The following is a 23,347-nucleotide window of genomic DNA, read 5'->3' on the forward strand; positions in this document are numbered from 1 at the left end:
GCTAAGCTGAAGTCATTTCAATACTAATCCAAAGTCAATTGAAACTCAATCCAAAGATATCTAATAAATGAAAAATGTAAAATTTCAACTTAGTATCGGCTTAATTCATGAGCATGAGCAAGATTGACTGACCGCAGTTTCTACTCTGATATTACAAGAACTTGCACCACAAGGAATCAACTGATGCTACTTGGGATTAGTCGCACCCTCAGTGTGCAAGTATTGGAGTTCCCGAATGCAGGTCAATTTAATATGGAGAGGTGAAATGTTAACGTATTACTCGCTTGAAGAAAGCCGTTGAGTCCTCTGCACTTTTACGAGAAAACACTGGTAGTTTGTAAAATGAGAAAAGGCTGAATTACAGGATTCGTCTTGGTAACCGAAACGTATAATTATTAGGGCTTTTGGGGTCATTTTCTAATAATACGTTATATTACTGGTTACACAGACCCAAAACGGAATCAATAATGAAGACTCAATTGAAAGAGTCTGAAAAGGAAATGACTGAACGCACACTATCCAATGATCTTGAATCTTGATGTTTCGCTGTCTCGATAGTAAAATCATTTTTTAAACTTATTTGAAATATAAGCATGAAACAAGCTCACCAGTTGACATTCCATCCACCACTGCACAACAAGCAGCAGTACGAAAAAAAACCGCGAAAACCATAAACATCTTTAACTCCGGCGCGATTAAAACGAAACCGCTTGCTGGGGATATCCAAAGCGCACTCTCAACCCAATATCGGCCTAAATCTTATCCAAAATCAATGAAAAATCAATCAAAATCCGTTGACACCCAATACAAAACTCTTTTCAAAACTTAAGTTAACCTTTCTTTGATCCTAACAAGAAGTTACAAATTGTGACTCAGGGTCGTTTTTGACCAGAAAATTCAAACAGCTCGCCAAAATCAGTGTGTTAACCGATTTCAGTTCCGTTGAGCTCAAATGAAAGACATACCGTTTTGTCTCAAATTCCGAACAGACTCATATTCCGAACACTCGGTTTTTGTATGGCGATTTGGTTGAAATGTTTCGCTGAAATATGTCACCAAATAACAAGGAAACGGCAGTCAATTGCAATTCAATTTTAACGTCTCCAATATAATTTATACCGCAGGAGTAGTGATGATTCTCTAGTTTCAGACCTGAAGAACAAGCTCAAATAAATTTATTTGCGAAATTATTCATTTGAATACGATTTATTCGTGCTGTTCGGAATTTGAATCAAGGTGTTCGGAATATGAGACAGAATAAACACAGTGTTCGGCATTTGAATCATAATGTTGTTCCACATTTTGAAGTAAAAACAATACTAAAACTAATTGAATCAACATTATTATCGGTACACCCAACAGCTAACAGTTAGGCTTTGGGATAAAATTAAAATTTACACGAATATCTGCCATTTTATGCCAATCAGATGCATTTGAAGTCACTATTGACCTTAAGTGTTAGGAATATGAGTCAAAACGGTACTAGTTTCAGAAACCCCCAGAAGATACGAAGTTGATCACAGTGGTCACCGGGAACCTTCTACATCTGAAAGAAGTCCCTTAAGAGATCCTTACTTTGAAACCCTGTAGTTTCGAAGCCAAACAAGTAATCTGAACCTTTCATATAGGGTTGAATAGGTATTCACGTGGACTGTGAATAGACATTTTCATTATTCATACCCGGTTTCGGAAAACCTAAAAATCAGAATGGTAAGTTTCCATCACTGTTTTGGGTATGTATTTCACATCGGGCCTTTTCGGTTGATGGATATTTTGGCATAAACATTCTTGCAATAAGAGACAAGTTACCAAAGCATATGCCCTGCAAATTTCGGTCCATTATAATCCATGCGGTACCGGTTCCTGGTGTCCCGGAAAGCCAATCTGGGCAAATTTATGAAATTTCTCGGATATATGCCCCACAACCAAATGAATGGCATCCAAAACTCTATCAATTTTAATCTATGAATGTCTTTTGCCAGACGAATATATGGTTTTTCTGGTCCTTTTGAAGCAATGAATGGTCACTTTGGTCCTTTTTTACCACCGAAAGAACTCAGGACTGATCACTGGAAATATTTAAAATCGCATGTCCAAAGCTGAAATGGCCTACAATACGGATATCTCCGGTGGTCATTTCGGGTTTTTCGGTAGTCAAAATGAACCAAAGTGGTCATTCATCTATAGTTAATCTAGAAGTGGCACAGGTATTCAAAATCATGAAGTCTTGATTTGAAACTAAAATATCCCAAAATACGAGTGTATCCGGTGGTCATTCCTGGGTTATTTTGGCTGTTATTTTTAGGTAAAACTTTTTGTTAATTTGCATTGTTCAATTATTTACACCAGCATTGAGATTTACATCATTTTTTTCCAAGGGTGTTGGTATAATTTTACAGTATGTTCTTCAATGTTCCCCCAGTGAACCACATATCGTATAAGGATGTGCGCCAAAAATCTCATATTCATACGTCAAAAATCAGAATCGCACAATATGTCAAATCAAAACGAATAAATGTTAGCACAAATTGTAAATAATTCTCCACTACGATTCATTGTCGACAAACTTTGTTGACAACAAACCATGCCGTAAATAGTATAATCTAGAATCTCATCACGTTGTATAAACTGACAGATCATATATCAATGCAGATTAGCAGCAAATGAAATCGCAATAACTTAGCAAAATTTGCCACCCGAGACTGGTATCTTCAGGCGGGGGGCTATATAGAACAACAAAGCGTGTGTGCCTTATAGCAAACTTCCTTTCATATTGGCAAATAATCACGATTGTGCGATATTTGCCAGAAAACCATTCGCCAGAAAACTATTCGCCAGAATGACATCTGCCAGAAAACCATTCGCCAGAATGTACCATTTACCAGAAAACCATTTGCCAGAATGTACCATTCGCCAGAAAGTACCATTCCCCAGAATTATTCTTCTTGTCGATTTTGATCATGAAACATCTCGGAATCCAAGGATGGCCACTTTTCACATGTTCAAAAGCACTAAATTGAACAAATAGTACGGTAACTATCTCGTTCTTCTCATTTTAAGCTTTCTTCAAGTGCACAGAGCGGAGACAATATAACACTGTTATTCTACATCTCTCACGAGATTTTTGCCTATGAGGTTTTGATACAATATTCTAAGCTGTTTTACCTAGTTTTAAGAAAATTTCATTTCCTGTCACCGCGAGCTGTTCTTCTTCAGAATATTGTATTGTACAGAATTTCTCGTGCAACTACCAGATATTTTTTGTTTTTCAATTGACAGTTTATTGGGGTTGTGCTACTTTCTCCCGAATATCGATACCCCGAATGTCGTTTCCCTGAATACCCCGTTTTCTCAAGTGGCCTATGTCCTCGAAAATGTTTTGGCACTCATAATTATCAGAACTTATTAATTATTTCAGGGTGATGAACGGTTCATATGAAATACACCCTTCTTTTTTGATCAGCGGTTCTTTAAAGTTTTTCCGAACTCAGCATTTTTCTTGTTTTCTTTATCGTTCTTTCTAGTTCACCACTCTGTCTCTGAAGATTGTTTCTTATCCATTTTGAACTGCATCTATTTTGGGGCCGTCCATGAATCACGTGGTCGTTCAAGAGGGAGTAGAAGTGAGCGGTTCTATCATAATACCACGATCCACACAAATTTTGGGTCATTCGGGATAATGGATTGCAGGAAAAAGTGTCATTCGGGTGTCTGGCGTTCGGGGAAATGATATTCGAGGGAACAACATTCGGGTAAAAATAGACCAAAAGGTTTTTAGTAATAATGGTCACCTAAATTTCAGTACATGAAAAAGTATTCAAAAAAGAGTATTTGCTGACTGCTACTTGACATGGTGTTTGGCAAATAAGAATTCTCCATATATAGGTTGTTATTATTAATTTTACAACTGTCTTATTTGTCCTCCTCCTGAAAAATGTTATAGTAAATGTAAATTTGGTTTGCGAGTGGAGGCATTAATTACTTCATCGAACTGACGGCACAAATAGTTGCAACGTATATCGAAATCTTGTAAATATCCATTGAACTAGCCCTTAAGAAGCAACAAAACTTTTGAGAACAGCTTATGATGAAAAGAAGGGAGCAATACTTGTAAAATATTCCAAACCATATTTCCCTGTAAAAATTAATGATATATAAAAAAAATATTTGAAACTGAAAAAAAAACAGAAAGATGGAATTTAATAATTATAAAATAGCATAATCTCATGCTATAACATCTGTTGCAATGTATATTGAAATCTCGTAAATATTAAATGAATTAGTCCATAAGAAGAAGCAAAACTTTGAAGAACAGCTTTTGCTGAAAAGAAGTGTGAACCTCTTGTGAAGCCTTTCAAACCATAATACCATTTTACAAGGACAACGTATATTAAAAAAAAAACTTACTATGCTATCAGTCATGCTAAGTATTAAACTTTACATCAGTAAGGAGTATCTTTCATTCATAGTGAAGCAGTTTGTAATGAATGCAACTGTTATTCTATTGTATATTCTTTCTAGTTCCATGGTCCCCCAGTATTAAGTGTTGCTTTTTCAATTCATATTTATAAAACTTCAAATATGGATGTTGATCGTTGAATGCTCTAGAAATCGATATTTTCATAATATGTACCTAGTCCAACAATTAGAATATGGATATTCGAAGCTGGCTCACTAAGTCAACGGTAGATTGTGTCCAAGAGACCCTGTACTTTTTTGAGTATATGAACCAAAATAATCTCACACATTTTTTTAAGGCTCTACAATTGAAAACTTGATTTACCTGAAAATAAAGTAAAAAAGTTCTAGGGGATAGTAAATTCTGGGGAATGGTACATTCTGGCGAATGGTTTTCTGGCGAATAGTACTTTCTGGCAAATGGTTTTCTGGCATATGGTACTTTCTGGCGAATGTCATTCTGGCGAATAGTTTTCTGGCGAATGGTTTTCTGGCAAATATCGCACAATCAATAATCACACCGTATTCAAGTAGCTGTCTGTGGCGTAATGGTATGGTTCCGGATTAGGGATCCAAAGGGCCAGTGTTCGAGTCTCGCTGGAAACTTTATTTTTTATTTTTATCGAAATTTTGTGGCATCGTATTGCTGACCATGGAAAGTCTGAAAAAGTCGTGGGAAGTGCGTATATGGCCTCCACTTTGGTGTGTATATAGCGTTTTCATGCATTTTATACGAGTGATTTGATTCACATATAATGATGTATAGCAAAAAATATACCAACCGAAATGTTGACTGGGCCGTCATCGTAATCATCGTCATCATCGAAACTTCAAAAGCAGTTTTTTTAGTTCAAAACTAAAAATTATTCGATGGAAGTGTGTTCACTGTGTTTGGGTTGGAGAAAAGAATACAGTGAACACAATTTCATCGAATAACTTTTAGTTTTGACTAAAAAACTGCTTATGAAAATACCGAAATCAATGACGAATCCTGCCCCCTTAAAAATGTCACAAAACTTTTTGTTGGATTGCTGCTATAATTGGCTTTAGGATTCTTTCGGGAAATCCCTATTGGTTTCCGTTGAATATTGAAGCGATTTTCCAAGTATTTTTTCGGAATTCCTTCATTAGAACACTCGTAAAAAAATCGTCCATATTTTTCCAATAATTCCTTCAATGGTTTGTTATGTATTCTTCTCACATTCCTTCAGGTATGTCTTCTTAAATTCCTTCAAAAAGTTGTTCAACAATTGTTTATTGTCATGTTCCAAAAATTTCTCTGGCGATTTCTTCATTTAATCTTCGAATCTCTCCATAACCTATTCCAATGATTGTCTCATTGAACCCTACAGAACATCTTCTAGGGTATTCAAATATATTCAGCCCTGTCGTCATAACATTTGAGGTACTTAGTCGTCACTTATTTTGAGGGGCGTTTTCATAGTCAAGAGGGCGCTTCTACTCTTTGGCGTTAATGAGGGCGGTTCAAAAGAAAAATGACACAAATAGTTTATTAAAGAAAAATAGCACGTGAACAAGAGTTTTCAGCTGAAGAACTTTACTTGCCTATCGAATCAACATTTCCAGGGATCATATATGTGCTGTACACAAAGAAATATAGTCATTATCGACATATTTTCTATTAACATAGCTTAGATTTATTTTCTGGAAGGTGCCAAAGTATGTTCTGGTAAAAAGAATGTAATGTGAGCGATTTTTATCTTTTGAACTTTTAGATGGTTGCAGTAGATCTTATAGTGATCAAATACTTACTTGAATTTAAGAAAATTCTAATCTATTAAAATAATGAAGAACGAACCATCACCAGGCATTTCCTGGAGTTGAAACACATATTTCCATCATCAAAAGTTATAGGTGTATCTAAATGCCATAATTTGATATTTTTCATTGTTTTCAAGCACAATTATCCATTATCATTATCGAAGCACCCGATGATCACTAGTCAAAAGTGGCTACTATAGTCAAATATGCTCTTCGAGCCAACAGTTGCCCTATTAATGACAAGGCATGAAGAATGAGACGTCACACGATATGTTTTGGCATGACAACACAATTGTTCCCAAAGGGACTCCTCGGGAATTTCCGGTGGTCCAAATAATGGCCAAAAATATGCATTTTCAGATTAAAGTTAACCTATGAAGAAGGAGCCGTCGCATGATAAAATCACAGGTTCCCTCGGGGACATCCCATAATCCCAAAAGAGCCCATTATTGTTAATTATCCAATGTGAGACTGCAGTTGCCCTATTCACGACAATACATGAAGAATGAGCCGTCGCATGACATGAGGACTGTTTATTTTATAAAATGTACATGCAATATCTTTTTTTATTTATTAATGAAATCGCAATCTGTTTTCTGTTCATTGTTTGACTAATGTTATACAATATTATGATAATAAAAAAGCCATGAAAATAATTAAATTTCGCACGAATAAGAATGGTCAATTTTTGGAGGTTATCAATATCAATGATTATTAGAAATATTCTGGAAAATTCGACGATCTATATTTTTTATTTTCGAAAAAGGCTTGTTCTTCGGAAGCATCAACAATCAAAAACCTGCTGCAAAATATCAAGTTATTTTTGAAGCAACAATTTACCAGATATCATAAAATCATGTATTCACCGATTTTTCTGAAGAAAAATATTTTAAATTGAAAGTTAACTGATATGAGTATAAATGTTAGGTTCAAAATACGGAAGTGCAAATATAGTAATAATATGAAAAATAACCTATATCTTCAAAGAGTTGCTTATTTAGTCCCCACCTCACATTTAAAGTATGTTAGAAAAAAAAATTCAGAAGGCTTCTCAAAGCACAATGACAATAATCAAAATTTGCATTGTGCTGTTGTGATGAAATCGAATTTATTTTCTACATATTATTTTCATAATATGTTATTATGAGATTTCTTATCAAAATATTTGTAAAAAAACATCAATAATTTGCTGTAGATCGATAAATATGCGTAAATTATTTTAAAAGTATGAGTTTTTTCAATGAAACGACATAAAGAGTAAAATTTATACAAAGAATACGGTTAAAACTCACGATTTGGCTCTTATTTATACAAATATATTCTTTAGTAATCTAAACCAATTTTAAACACGCTTTCTTCTTTACTTTTTTCTGGGAGTAAAAGGATGGTGTATCAGCCAATTTGCCCATAAAGGGTAAACCCCTAGAGCGATCTAGTATCAAAGAATGGTGACATATTATTGATTTTTTCAAGCTCTACCTATATTAAAATAGTAATGGATACCAACACACAATTTTGTTCATAAAAATAAGGATTTTTGTTGTGCGAAAAATAATTCTTAACTTTGATGAACGGTTTTTCTTCGGAGTTATTGGTAAAACCCATTAATTTCTTCAACCAAAAGCATCTTGTAAGATTTTCATAACATTGTGGAATAATAATTGAACGATGCACAGAAAACCGATTACGATTTTTTCAATAAACAAAAAAGATATAGCATAAACAAGCTGTCCACTCTATAAAATGGACAGTCCTTATATTGGAGTTCAATTCCAATTATCCCCAACCACAGGTTTCCTCGGGGATATCCGGTCACCTAAAAGCGGCCACAATAGCTTGATGTACGTCTACAATTGCGCTATTCACGACAAGAAATAAAAAACTAAGCCGTCGCATGATATGTTTTGATGTGAAAACTGAAATATCCTCTATGACAAGTTCTTCCTTGAACTTCCGGTGGTTCCAAAATTGGTTATTCTTGGTTAATTGGTTTTTAAATGACACCGACACGTTAATGCTTCCAGTGGACGATTTGCTCTTTGAAGGAAGCACCACACTAGCATGCAACGCCCAGTGGCACAGTCGAAATACTTTCCTGACGAAAAGTTTTCCGGACTGAAGTGGGAATCGAACCCACACTCTTTGACACGATGCGGCTGAATGCTTGGTAACACTAACCGCACGGTCACGAATCCCACTTATTCAAAACAAGACTTAAGGAATGAGCTATCTCACAGTATTGGAGTTCCATTCCAATTGTCCTCTAGCTCTGGTTCCCTCGGGGGCAGCCCAAAAGTAGCCTCTGTTGTCAAATATGCACTTTGCGTCTACAGTTACCCTACTTACGACAAAACAAGACTCATTCTGTCCAATTAAACAACAAACAAAATTTGATTGAAGTTATATTAGGTTCCGATTCATTCTGATATCTTATCATACCAATTTTCATGATTTCATCCCTTACAAGCATGATCAAGTAAATAAAAAGAACCAAAAAAAATCTAAACGAGGCTTGTGCAGAGTTTTTTCAAGAAAATTTCTGTACAAAAGGCAACGCCAAACAGAATTGCAACGTAATGCTCTTATTTATGTTTTCAAGATGAAAGAAAATGCATTGTTAATAAAATAAAAAGAAAATTGTGCCTTCGGCATGTTGATTTTCTCCAGCTTGTAAAATGTTTAGTATCTCCAAATTATGCCATCTGAATTACTTTTTTAATACATTTCTATGATAGATCCTACATAGAGAGAAACGGATTTAATTTTGTTTGAATCACAAGAGCTGCCCAAAAATACCAAGAATAGCAAAAATATTGTTGTTATCATCTGGCGCTTTACTCCCGCAAAAATAAAGATATGTAACAGTTTTAGAGGTATAACACTTAAAATTGTCATTCCTCGTATCAGTTCAACATTTAATTTCAGCAGGCACTGAAACTTTCAACACTATATGGACAATATTTTACTTGAACAATATTGTTGTAAAACTGAGATGAAAACTATCAATTATCATTCCACTTTAGTTTTTTAGCGAATTTTTTAAGATATCGTATGTTTTCGTAATACTAATGCCCAAACCCCCTTTTTAAAAGTCATACCGTTATAATTTTTGAACGCCTCTATTTAAGTTTGGTAAAATGCATATCTACTTCAAGGAGGCTCCAGACTTCCTGACACATTCCGCAAATTAATTCTATTTAATTTACGTCAATACAGTACTGAATTACTTTCCACAGTTTGATAAAAAATCAAACCAGATATAAGAGCAGCTGTTATTCAGAAGTTTATTGTTTTCTGCGTTCTTGTACGAATTTGGGTCGCCTTCAATTGTATACAATTGTCACCGTCGTGGACTTATCAGGATTGACCCAGAAATTCTCTTTGATGTCCTACAAAGCAGTTCTGACCATAAACCAAGATTTGGATTTTGTCCACACATTTTTCAACCGTAGTCTTAATGACTACGTGATTTTTCTATAATTGAATTCTAATTGAACCATAAATTTATTAAATGATCATGATAAATTCAAGGGATCAGGTGCATTCTGTTGTCCAACAAACAATAATATCATCTATATCAGCGCACTAGAATAATATTTCCTTATTTTACGTAGAACTGTGCAGAATCAGGTGAAATAATTAAATTTAGGAACATATTAGGGCGTGAGCATGCTCATGACCTCGAGAAGATCTACGTGAAGTAATATTTAATTAGTCAGAGCCATTGATACAGCTTAACAACATCTACATGAGCTACGAGAGATACGGGCAAATTACTTCAGGGCGTGGATAAAGCTTCGAAATTTCGACTTATAGCTTAGAGGGCGTTAGAACGTACCCGGTCTACTCAGGATAAGATCAAATAATTACAGGGCCTTGATACAGCTTGGAATTGATATCCCCCCGGGCCATTTGAATAACGGTCAAATAACTACGTGGTAAAGCTACGTGGGACAAGCTCAAATTACTCCAGGGCGTTAATATAGCTTATAATCAGTACTTGACACTGCAGAAGTCTTTAAGTCGCAGATGAAGTAAAATTACTCAAGCGCGTTGTTACAGCTTTGAAATTTTGATAGATGTCATACAGGGCGTTAAGTACACTTGGCCTTTGTGGAATAAGGTCAAATTACTTCAGGACGTTGATAAAACTTATAATGTTCAAGTGATGTTCTACAGGGCGTTAAGTTACTTGTGATCTACAAAGGATAAAACCAAATACCTCAAGGGCGTTGATACAAGTAGGAATTTTCAGGTAACGTCCTCAGGGCGTTGAGGTGCATCTGATCTACATGATATCTGGTCAAATTATTCCATAGCTGATGTCTTACAGGGCGTTAGGATGCATCTGGTCTACGTAGATTAAAATTAAATTACTCCAGGGCGTGGAGATATCAAATACTTTAAATTTGACGTCCTACAGGGCGTCAAGATGCATCTGATCCATGAAACATAAAATTAAATTACTCCAGAGCGTTACCACAGCTGAATCTAAATTGATGGCTAACAGGACATTAAGATGCAACTAATCTACTTAGGACAAATTGCTGCATAGCGTTGATACAGCTTGAAATTTGCTATCGTTGTCTTCAGGGTGTCAGGGGGAGAAAAGGTCAAAATTACTCGAGGGCGTGGATACAACTAGAAAATTTTCATTGAAAACCTACAGGGAGTTATTTACACCTGGTCTACGTGGGATAAGGTTGGGAAACTCTAGGGCGTTCATGCAACTTATGACTTTGATCTGATGTTGAACAGGGCGTCAAGATGCACCTGATCTACGAAGGATAAGGTCCAATAACTACAGGGCGTTTATATAGCTTAGAATGTTCAATAGTTGCCCTCAGGGTGTCAAGGTGTACCTGATCTACTTGAAATAAGGTCAAATTACTACAGGGCGTTGATACAACTTGGACATTCAATAATGTCTTCGGGGGGTTGAGATGCAGCTGAATTACTTAGAATAAGTAAAAAATACTGATACAGCTTATAATTTGCAACTGATGCACTACAGGGCGTCAAGATGTATCTGATCTTTGTGGGATAATGTACAATTACTCTAGAGCATTGATACAGCTTGGAATGTTCTATTGATGTCTTACAGGGCGTTAAGATGCATCTAATCTGCTAAGGATTTATTACTCCTGGGCGTTGATACAGCTTGCAATTTTCAATTATTGTCCTCAGGGGATTGAGATGCACCTGATCTACGTGAGACAAAGTCAAATTACTTCAGGGCGTTGATTTCGATTGATGTCATACAAGCGTTAAGTACATATCGTCTTCTTGGGATAAGGAGGAAAGGATTGCTATCTTAAAAGACGTCAAGATGCACCTAATCTATGAAGGGTAAGGTTGAATTATTCTCGGGCGTTGATACAGCATAGAATTTTAAACTGATGTCCTACAGGGCGCCATGATTCACCTGATCTACGAAGGATAAGGTCAGCTGCAGGTCATTCATACGTCTTGAAATTTTCAAATAATGTCCTCAGGGCGTTGAAGTGCATCTTATCACGTATATAGTCAGCTTATTCCAGGGCTAATGCCTTACAGGGCGTTCAGATGCACCTGGTCTACGTATAATAAAGTCAAATTACTCCAGGGCGTTGATATAGCTTGAAAATGTCTATTGATGTCTTACAGGGCGTTAGGATGCACATGATCTCGCAATGATTTATCACTCTTCCTATATTTTTCATGAATCAGGGCGAACATTGTAAAAAAAAATCTGAGAAAAGCTTCTTAGTCGCCGACTAAGCGCGACTAAGCAGGACGACAGGGCTGAATATATTTCCCAGGGATTCCACCTTCATGGTATTCCAATTTTTAAGAATTGAGCCATCCATTGGTTGGTGTTCAGACAGACCGGACTACATGAAAGCTGGGCTTTGAATAGATAAGTAAACAACTCAAACAGTTCTGATCCTTTTGATATTTTTGAATTTTGATACAGATGATTCATTTATGTATTCGATAAGCTTCATTATAACAGCTAATAATGCAAAAAAAATCTGCTATTCCAGATACCTAGAAGACGTTTTACTAAAATCATTAAAAACCACTTGGTCCAGTCTGATTAAACACCGACTAATTCTTCAACAGATTTTTCGAGATAGTTCTGTTAGATTTTCTATAGAAGCTCTTGTGGGGCATTGTCCAGAAATAACTCCTTAAATCCATCAAGGCATATTACTAGCAATTCACGCTGCATTTTTGATTTTCATTCATACTCGAAGTCTGCAAAAGCTTTCCTTTTGAAAAACAGTATCGAACTCGTAAATAAATAAATGGCTTACCCCAGGATTTTCTTTAAAAGTCATCTCAGTTCCTCTCATAATATGCTCTGACTGGTATACTTCCTCGAGCTCAGCTAGGAAAGATTCGAAGGAATTTTTTAAGAACTTTCTGTAGAGACACCCCGGCAGTCCCAGATGATTGCTTCAAGAATGCCTAGAAGTATTGTAAATCCCTGGAGGAATACTAAGTGATTTTTTTAATATTTTTCGAAGAAATCACTTGAGGGCTCCACATATTTCCACGCGGATCCACACTTCTTGAATAAGAAAATATATGAAACAATCCTTAAAAACTTTCCAGAAGAAATAACAGTAGAAAACTCTTAACGGACTTTTAAAAGAATCTCAGTATGATTTTTTAGAGAGATTCATTCCGAATGCTTCAATGAATTTGTGGAAAACCATGGAATTGTTGTTGAAAGAAGCAAATCAATTCAAAGCCAAATTTCAACCCATTGCACAGCCAATCTAATTCAATATGTAGTCAAATTCAAATCAAATGCACAACCATGCATGCAAAACCAAATTCAAAGCCAAATCCAAATTCGAAACCAAATACAAATCTAAATCCAAACCAGTTTTGGTAGACTCACACTCAAATCTCATTCATTGAGTTCTACCAAGAGAGCCAACTCATTTGAGATCTGCTTCGAAAAACTCATGCATGAGATTTTGATAAACAATCATTTGCTCACATTCATGCCGTCAAAAATGATTCAATCATAAAACACTTTGGAATTCCGTCTAGACCCAATGTTATCGTTTACCTTATTACAAGCAGAAAAACAAGGATTAAGTGCTTTGTGTGAAAAAAAAAACGAGTTATGAGCCAACTCATGCATGATGTTTTTGGCTGTTAAGTTACGTGAGCATTAAAATGAAAATTTAAGATTTTCGCAACGCTAATCCAAACTCACATCTAATGCCTCTTGGAAATCGAAAGCCAAATTCAAATCTAAATATAAATCGAAATCCAAGGCCAAATGTGAATGTAATTCTTACTTTCTCCTAACTACACTAATGACATTCAGAACTTTATGTTTAGCGCTTTTACTGCTGTAGCAGCTTAAACGATAATTCCCAAGAGTTTTGTTTTGCCATGACTGTGACCGCCTTCGGCTTAGAAAGGATTTGCAGCGGAAATGTCGGCGTCAACGAGATCTTAAAATGCACCAAGTCGTACACTTGAGATGGGCGTTTAAACGGTAGATGAACCTTGGACAAAATGCATTAGTTATGAAAAATATGTGAAAATTATGACCAAACAACATGTATGAAGTGTTTGAATACACGAATCTAGTTGTTTCGGGTCTATTCTCCATGCTGTTGAGCGAGTGTTTATCCTTATTATTGAAGATTTTTAAGAAAATCCATTTATTTTTCAACCCAAATTTTGTATGCATAATTGCACCACAATATCAACAGACCTAAATGAATGTTTTTTAAAATGTGTGAAATCCTCAGGGGCTTTCTTTAGTCGAGTGGCTACAAAAAAGCCATGCTGGAGATGTCTGGGTTCTAATCGCGGTCGGTCGAAGATCTTTTCATAACGGATGTTTTCTTGACTTCTCTGGGCATAGAGTATCATCGTTATGGCTCATACAAAAAAAAATCATGCAAAAAGCGTTACGGAGTGGGGGGAGGGGTCATTTTTTTTATTTTGGCGTTACGTAATAAATGAACGCTGCCTTAGAAGAAAACTAGAACTATGTAGTGAAAAGTTCGAACATTTTTTTTCTCACGCTGAACTCAATCTAATATTATTTATCTAAGACTGCATATCTTAAACCTCTCCAATCTAGCTTCTATAAAGCTTTCCTTGGCAGCAAAAGCTCCTACCATTTGTCCCAGGTTGCACCGCAAAAATGAGGTGAAGTTTCACAGCACCCAACCTCGCTGCTCTCGAAAACCCAACGACGATGATTTGTGAGCTGACACTAAAAACTCAAGCCATTCGTTTCGATTTTTGCCAGCTCGTTGCACCATTTGTGCGATCGAAGAACTAACCGACCACACCATCCGTGGTATCCCTTGGTGTGTTGCTCTTAAGTGCATTTGCCCCCGCTGTCCCTTCTGCTTGCATCTCATTCCCGGTGCTAAAGATTCCACTCACTATGGAGGGTCACCAGATGTGCTCTTTTTTGACCTGAAAAGTGGGGTACTATTCTATTTCGTTTAAGGAGATCAAGTGTATTTTTTTCTAAATATCACACAAATCAGATTTTGTTTATTGAACGAATAAAACTATAGAATTCACTTTCGGTAATATAAAAACATACAGCAAACGCTTTTTGTACTCATTTTTAATCTCTTACAAAAATATTCCAAAGATGGTAACCCTAACTCACTGTCATTTTCCTCTCGCTATTTTTTTCCGCAGCAACCAAACCAAAGATGCGTAGTCACTACCGAGGGCACAAGATGGCACTCTGGTTGAACCTGATCCCGCAGTTGCATCGCCCCGGAGACCAGGACGTTTCGATGCGGCACCATCACTTCCGGGAGCGGGAGCCCCATTACTACGCTGGTGAGTGTTCTATTTATATTGTGTGTAGCAGTACATGCTCTCTCGTTGAAATGCATTGTAGTGGTACATCAGTACCGGACTGCTAACCGCTACAAGTCGTCGTCAATGGCTGTCCTATGCGTTTGAAATGTGGGAAAGTAATTGAATGCATTTACCAATGTGATTGTTCACTGGAAGCAGAATGTTAATGCTTTTAACAACTGTAGGCTAACGCGATTTAGAATTTAAAATGCTTGGGAATTCAATCTCCCATATATTTTTTACCATCCCTACCATAAAAACAGTGTTCTGTGAAATTTTCAGCATTTTCGGTGGTGATTTGAAGTTAGCCCAAAGACAATGTAGGTTTATTTGTAAATTACTACGGAGAAGTATAAACTTACACCGATCAAATCAAGAATACCAAAAAGAATACGATATGAGATCGATTAGCATACTATCTCACACATACTTGAGATGTTTCGCATGTGAGTCATCGCTCACAAACTCTCATTGAAACGTGCATCGGTTGTAGTACTGCCAAAGGATGCTTACATAAAACAGTGAATCCTTATTTACATGCTAGCCTTTAAGTCTTTGTTATTAGTAGCGTATTGAGAATATAGTTTAAAACAGTTACAATTACATCTCAACGTGTAATTGTTTAGTTTAGTTTGAATCTATCATCATAACCCTAATACCAGTTCGAGATTATCTTACATATACACAAATTACATTTAATAGATGTCTATTCATGCTAGATTTTTCTGCTTCAAAAATCTTAAACGATTCTCTAAACCATTTTGAAGCTTCACTATAGTGCAAAAAACACCATCTCAAACGACCATCCGGAAAGAATTCTAAATCCAAATCACTAAGCACCCACCCGCAAAAAGAAGTTCGGTGATTTCCTGAGGCAGAAACGGTTTCGCACAAAACCCGCTGGTTGCAGCTCAAACAAGAACATCAGCATCTCTTCTGTACACTTCCTCCTACCAGCACGACTCCTCACTATGGGCGATTCCCATAAAGTGTAGTGGCTATATTTAACCTTCCAGTCGTAGCGCGGTTTGCCATCGTCAGAGCCACTACGCTGCTGTTGTGAACGAAAAGCGAGGTTTTGCAACAGTGTTGTACAAAATACAACAGCGCGACGACTGAAGTGTTAAGAGTTTCGTGGTAGAAATTTGATGTATGCTTTCAGAAAACAAATGTTTTCAAATGTTGGTCTTTCTGGGTAAAGCCTCTCTAAAAAAATGTTGGTCTAGAGTTTTGTTACTAATGGAGCATTAGTGTGGGACAAATTTTGGATTCTCGCTCCAGTCCACTTCTTGGATTGCTATGTACTATGGGATGTACTATGGGCAGGGATTGAATCCTGAGAAAATTGAGAGAATCGCTCACGTATCGCTCTCTGTAACTATCATAACATGCTGCACTTTATGAGAGACTGTTTATCGTATACTGCTACAACTTTGATCAGATTGGGGGGATAGTAGTGAATGATAAAACCCCTCTAAACATGCTCCAAGCCTGGGGGGCACTATTGCAATTGTAAGTTCGTGGATTGTTTATCGTGCCATTAAAAAAAACACCTATCCCCAACGGTAAACAAGCGAGAAAAATGGATTTTATCACCGCTCTCTTTTTGGGGCTCTCGCTCGCTGCTTCCATTTATCAGACTTGTTACACCTTGCGATACAATGACGATCGTGGACCGCAACAGATGGGATGTTTTTCTTTGCTTGCTTTGATCGTGCTTCATACTCAAATGAGAGCGAATTCTGCAAAGCCTGACTATGGGAAAACTTACTTTTGCGAAGAAAAATCGTCAGAGGTCGCCCATTGACCTCTATAAAAATTCTGAACACAGACGATTTTTACGATGAAAAATAAATATTGCCGAAGACCGCGAAACAATCCGACACTAGTGAAAAAAGCTATCTAATGAAAACCTATTGGCAAGGCGACGTTGATTAACACGTAAAAGAATAACAATAATAAAAAAATCAGCGCAAAATTTCCGAATAGTCTATGCTTAATAACTTTTTTCACAAGCATCGGATTGATCTGCGGTCTTCGACAATGTTGTTCATCGTAGAAATACCTATCGAGATCTGTGTTCAGAATTTTTATAGAGGTCAATGGGCGACCTCTGGCAATTTTTCTTTGAAAAAGTAAGATTACCCACAGTAAATCCCGTATAAACTTTGAACGGCTGGCGCTAAAATATAGTTTCTCCGATCGAGCTGAACTTTTGCACAGTTGTTATGGGACCTAAATGCAACCCAAAAAGAAGACTGAAGCGAGAATTTAAATGTTTCATATAACCGTGTCCCAGGCTAATGTAGCATATGGGTGCTTGTGCGCTTAAAGTTGCTTAAACCATTATTAATATTATAGTAACGATTGCTTATTGAGTAAGCTCTCATACAGTATGTGAAGATCTGTATAAAATTTTACGAAAATTCAGTAGGGGAACAAAGTGTTAAATGTGTCGTATGAGGTGAAATAGACTATCGCAATAATTCTAAAGTAAAGGAAATTTAAGTCAATTTTGATTGTTTCATACGATATTTCTATCTTTTTAACGCCTATCGCTGAAAACCACATCCCCATTTCCACAAAAATAAAATAAAATAAAATAAAATAAAATAAAATAAAATGAAACCAAGTCCAATTTTAGCAACTATCTAAATCTACTCTCTGCGGCACCAAAAGATGTATTTGGAGTTACTTGGGTAGTGTACATGGATATTAAATCAAACAAATTTATCACAGGTGATAGTTGTAATAATCAATAGAAAATTACAAAAACATAACATACAAAATTCTCAAATTGGGCATCCTGTAACTTTGTATCCCTTTGAGTGATCGGCATGAATTTTTGGCAGAGAACTACAAATATACTCAACTTCATTATCACGAAATATGAAATTTTTCACACTACCGGTTCAAAATTTGAGCACCAGGTGAAATCGCGAAGTAACAGCATGCCAAATTTGAGAATTTTGTATGAAAATCCGCTTCCACTACTATTATTCTGAACACAACTGTACGTGTGCAGAATGCTATCCTTAAACAGTGATTATTATTGAAGTGACATTGTATTTAAAAAACCTACATTTATTAGAAAAACATTTTGTGTAGGACGAGTTCCATCCAGAATGAGACGTAGAAAATTAATTTGAATCAAAATTTACACAGTATTTAGTATAACAGAATGAGTGTTCAATATAGATAAATCGATCATTTTGACTAAAAAAAAAAGCTTTTAATGACTCTTTCGGCCTAACGACCTTTTTCGGCATAATGGCATTCGGCCTTACGGCTTTCGGCCTAATGGCCTTCGGCCTAATGACCATTTTCAATTTAGAGAAGGAAGAAACGGGGACAACCGTACCAACTGTTTCGATTCTGGGTTATAGGTAATCATTGGGAGTGGCGTAGCTAAGAAAGTTTATGCACACTCCATAGTTGTAAGCTTTAGTTATCCTGTGATGGGACACTGACATTTCTTCCTCATGTCTTGGCTCTAGACCTTTGACTTAAGCGCCTTTGCTCGCTCTCTAAAAAGAGATAAAAACTTATTCCGTCCCTTTCCTGTTATACAGCAAATTGATAAACATCTTGATCTACTGTTTTTCAAGAAACTTACCAATCTCTACATGTTGGAATTTAACTCGATTCGCACCTTTTGTCGAGAATATGTTCTTCTCTGCTTGATGTTTCAAGGAACTTGTTTGCACGAGTAAAAAAAGAATCGGTTGTGATTTTAAATATTTTGAAATATAATGCATCATAAAGCAGGGAACAATCTCACCAAAATTAGAAGTATAATCTGCATTTCCTGAAACAAAATGCTCTTCAGTTTTCTTAAAGCTGCTGATATCCGTTTTTTTCCGCATTCTTTGTAAACACTTGCACACATATTCAAATATTGTATTTGCAGATGTTCCGGTTTCGCGTACAAAAAGCACCACGTCACTACGATTTATCTTAGACACTATAAAATGCACTTATTATAAGAAAAAAATCTCAGCTCTACTCGAATCAGCCTTTTTTCCTAATTTCACACCAGCCGATTTATGATTCTACCAGCTGATCATTCCCGGAGACGAAAAAAAAACGTGACATTAAATTTTAAACACAATTGAACGGTTGTGTGAACGGTAATAGTTTTTTAGGCAACAAGTTGCAAAATGATGATTTTTTCAGCGGATGAATACAACGAGTGCTGAAAAAAAATCGAGTTTTGCAACGAGTTGCCTACAACATTTTTTGCTATTTCGAAAAATGCCGTTTCAAGAGAACCCACATGGGCACACACCGCTATCAGGTAAGACAGTACAAACAATAGCTGGCTACAAATGTTGGACAATTCGATTGCAAATCAGAATCGCCAGTCTGTGTGGGGTCGTCCATAAATCGTGGTCATTAATGGGGAGTCTGGCCAATCACGGTTCATACAAATTTTAAATGTGTGGTATGGAAAAACGACCACGAGGGGGGAGGGGGTTGGCCTGGAATCCCAAAAAACTGATCACGTGGTTAACGGACAATTCCTGTCGGAATCAGATCGCACAACGGATCTAGAATCAGATGCAATTGTGCTTATTCAGCGCGGCATGTGTGGCGAGACGAGTCAAATGAGGGACAATTGTCGACTTGCTCCCATTGGATTAACATTAGTCGTCTCAAATCATTCGAGGTGAGAACGACTCATCTCGATTCACACGCCGCGCAAATAAGCACAAATGGCATGAAGAGGCTGGGTTGTTCGGTTGACGTCTACCAAATTAGTACTGAAAAGTAGGCCATTATGTTGATAAACTTCTCAATGAAAAGTTGATTAATTTGCAACGGAATTACAAAACATATTTTTTTTTGCAATTTCTCATCGTTTAAAGCCTTTTTTTGCATCATGCCAATCTGTCATGAAATGTCCAACTATCCTGCACTGAAGTATGCAGTGCGTGAATTATCATTACGCAACTGAAACCAGTGCTGTAATGATTCATTACACAACGATTTCTCATTACGCAACTGTTTTGAGTTGCGTAACGACACAACAATTTTTCAGAAATTGTGGAATGATGGTCAATGCATACCCTCAAGTGGTCTTCTACAAAATTGCAAAAAATGTTGTACGTAACTCGTTGCAGAACTCGATTTTTACAGCACTCGTCGTAATTATCCTACTCGGCAAGCCTCGTAAGATAAACTTACGACTCGTGCTGTGAAAATCGTAATTCTGCACCTTATTTCGTAAACTACTATTCCAGTACAATTGTTTTCTTGTAGTACAAACGATTCACTACCATTTCTTCATAGAACTTTTCTCTTTAATCATTAATTTCGGAACCAGATTTTTTCAAATATAGTGCGCGCCATAACTAATAAGCCATTTTCAAAAGGATGAGTTGATTTATCAATAGAAAAGACTACATCTACCATAACGAAGATAAACTTCCTGGCAACTCAAAGATGGTCGAGTTTTTTTACTGACTTATTTGACATGAAATTCGTCACCTTTACTTCTCACTGTTAGCTTCATTCACTCATCAAAGATTACTCATATTTACAAGAAGGTTTCAATTTTATTATATTAATTTTTTTATATTTATTTTGCCTTTTTTGAGCTGCCTGGAATTCGTATCAAAGTGGTCAAATGAAGCAAAAGTGAGGGTGTGTCCGGAAAATCACGAAAAGACTACTAATATATATTTACTTTATGGTTGCAGAGGTCTCGTACAGAATGTTTTGATTCATATGCTCTTCGATCGGTTATATTTCACTGAGACCTTAACGGTAAAAAATCCGTCTTCGTCATCATCGAAACTTCAGAAGTAGTTTCTCTGTTCGAAAAAAAATTTTTTTTTTTCATGAAACGAATGCAGTGAACATATTTTCATATTTTCATATGAATATTTTAAATTTTGGAGGAAAAAACTGCTTTTGAAATATAACATTTGAAATAAAACTTACTTTAGTCAACATATATCTTGCGACTATGGGGGCCTTCCTTGGCCGTGTGGTTAGAGTCCACGGCTACAAAGCAAAGCCATGCTGAAGGTGTCTGTGTTCGATTCCCGGTCGGTCCAGGATCTTTTCGTAAAGGAAATTTCCTTGACTTCCCTGGACATAAAGTATCAGCGTACCTGCCACACGGTAAACGAATGCGAAAATGGTAACTTTGGCAAAGAAAGCTCTCAGTTAATAACTGTAAAAGTGCTCAAAAGAACACTAAACGGAGAAGCAGGCTCTGTCCCGGTAAGGACGTTATGCCAAAAAGAAAGCAAGAGAATCTTGTGATTGCATCGATTTTGTTCATTTATCGTTGAACTCTAACTTGGTAATACTTCATCAACAAAACCACAATCGATCTTGCACTGATAAGATGAATGAGAAACGAAAATGTCAAGTCATTTTTTCGATTGTTTGCCACCCGATCGCCCATAGTGCTCTCAGAAGTGCGCATTAACCCACCACTTGATTTGCCCACACCAGCTCACAGTTGCACATTCACGGAAATGGTTCGTTGAGTTTGTCGGTCGGATTCCCACTTCTGCCTTGGAACCCACTACAGTTCCGAGTCAGTAAGAGATTTTAAACGTCTAAAAATCTTCCCCCCCCGACTTCGTCTCCATTTCCACCCCATCTCGCCAAGTGGCGCCGACCCGAGGGAGAGGGTAAATAGTTTCAAATTAAGTACCCACCTATTGGTGCCTGTGCTCATCTTGGCGCAAACTTGAGTCCATGACGACAACGATAACGACAGTCAGCACCAGCGTAGTTCGAGCACTCCGAAGTCTGGACCCGGATCCAACCAAAGTGGGTAAAATTGTGAAATAAGCTTTCAACGAGCTGGAACCGTAGCGGAAGCGGATAGCTGGCCCCGTTGAGCATCCCCGTGGTCGCCAGACGCAGGAACATCATTGCAAATGTTTGTATCGTGTTTGCTTTGGGCGAGGAAGAAGGGATGAGTGGATTCACCACAAGCCACTCCGGGAGGAAAAATTCTATAACCAAAAATACTCTGTGCCAACATCGAAATGGGATTTTACTCCGGGCATGGGTGAAGTTAGGTTTTCTATCCGGCGACTATCTAAGGGTCCTCGAAACTTCGATCATGAACTTCACGCAAAAACTATGTTCATTAGGGTATCAACTAGTGGATTTGATATTCTGGGCTCAATTGAACGCGGATATCTAGTATACGGAACGAAACAGTGACATAGGGTCAATTTTCAATATATTTGATACGAATATCCCAAACAAACTTCGAATTGAATGCGCCAGCTGGAGGAGCAACCAAATGAGTTGAAATTTGGAAAGAGCTCTTTCCTTACCCTAAGGCACATATCTAGGGGGTGCCCCGTTGAGTTTTACAAGTTTTTTGTTTAAGAGCTAGTCTACTGTACAATCACATATATGCATGTACCTTAAGGTACAATTGTACCGCAGCTCGCCCAGCGTTATAGGTGGCTATGATGCGCTTATTGGGCACCACCCAGCTAAGTTGAAAAAACACTAAGCAGTATTGCAAATCTACTTCAAACAGTTAAAACACTAACTTTCTCAATTTTAATCATCATACAACCTTCTACAATATTGTTCACTATGGTATCGAGTAATTATTTTGAAATTCTAGGCTTAATTGAATGCGATCAACAATTTTCCTGACTCAAATAGGAGATGATGTGCTGGTTTCCATATGTTTGAGCTGAAAATCCAATATTAATTGCAATTCAATTGCGCCAGCTGAAATTTTCAGTAAGTCTTCCTCTAGCCCTAAGGAATAATCCTTCGGGGTGCCCCGTGGAATAAAACAACTTTATTTTTCTCCCATACTGAGCTGGGCCAGTCTACTGGCCACGGTATATAAGATTTCATTATTTCATCAGCATTTCTACAAGGAATATCTTCCGAGTTTTTTGTAATCGACCATTGTCGATTTAATGGTAACTTGTAATTGTAATCAACCATTACCGATTGACATTTTTTTTTTTCAAATGATCATTCACTTGATATGTATTACAGTCGACTCTCCACATCTCGATGTTCTACATCTCGATATCTCTCCCTATGTCGATGATTTCATAAGTCCCTTCAGTCTGCATACATTTTCACTCTCCACATCTCGATATCCTCCTTATCTCGATATCTCCATATCTCGATGTATTTCTGTTGATTTTTCGTTCTCAATTATCTCTCCGTATGTCGATATGACCAATATCGACGGTTACTAGACCAAAGTTTTGGGTTTCAAAACAAATTGGGAGCGACAAATGACGTCTGT

The 23,347-nt window shown here is 36.9% G+C and overlaps 1 protein-coding gene across 1 annotated transcript in view; it reads left to right on the forward strand.

The window, feature by feature from the left end:
* Positions 1-23,347, forward strand: part of LOC23687515 (neuroligin-1) — an 820,739-nt gene that overhangs the window by 742,307 nt on the left and 55,085 nt on the right. The window contains exon 14 of the mRNA XM_021849531.1: positions 14,920-15,066. Within this exon, the coding sequence (XP_021705223.1) occupies positions 14,920-15,066 (147 nt within the window). The remainder of the gene's footprint in view (positions 1-14,919; positions 15,067-23,347) is intronic.

Source organism: Aedes aegypti, chromosome 3 (genome assembly GCF_002204515.2).
Source record: "Aedes aegypti strain LVP_AGWG chromosome 3, AaegL5.0 Primary Assembly, whole genome shotgun sequence".
In the NCBI taxonomy this organism is placed as follows: domain Eukaryota; kingdom Metazoa; phylum Arthropoda; class Insecta; order Diptera; family Culicidae; genus Aedes; species Aedes aegypti.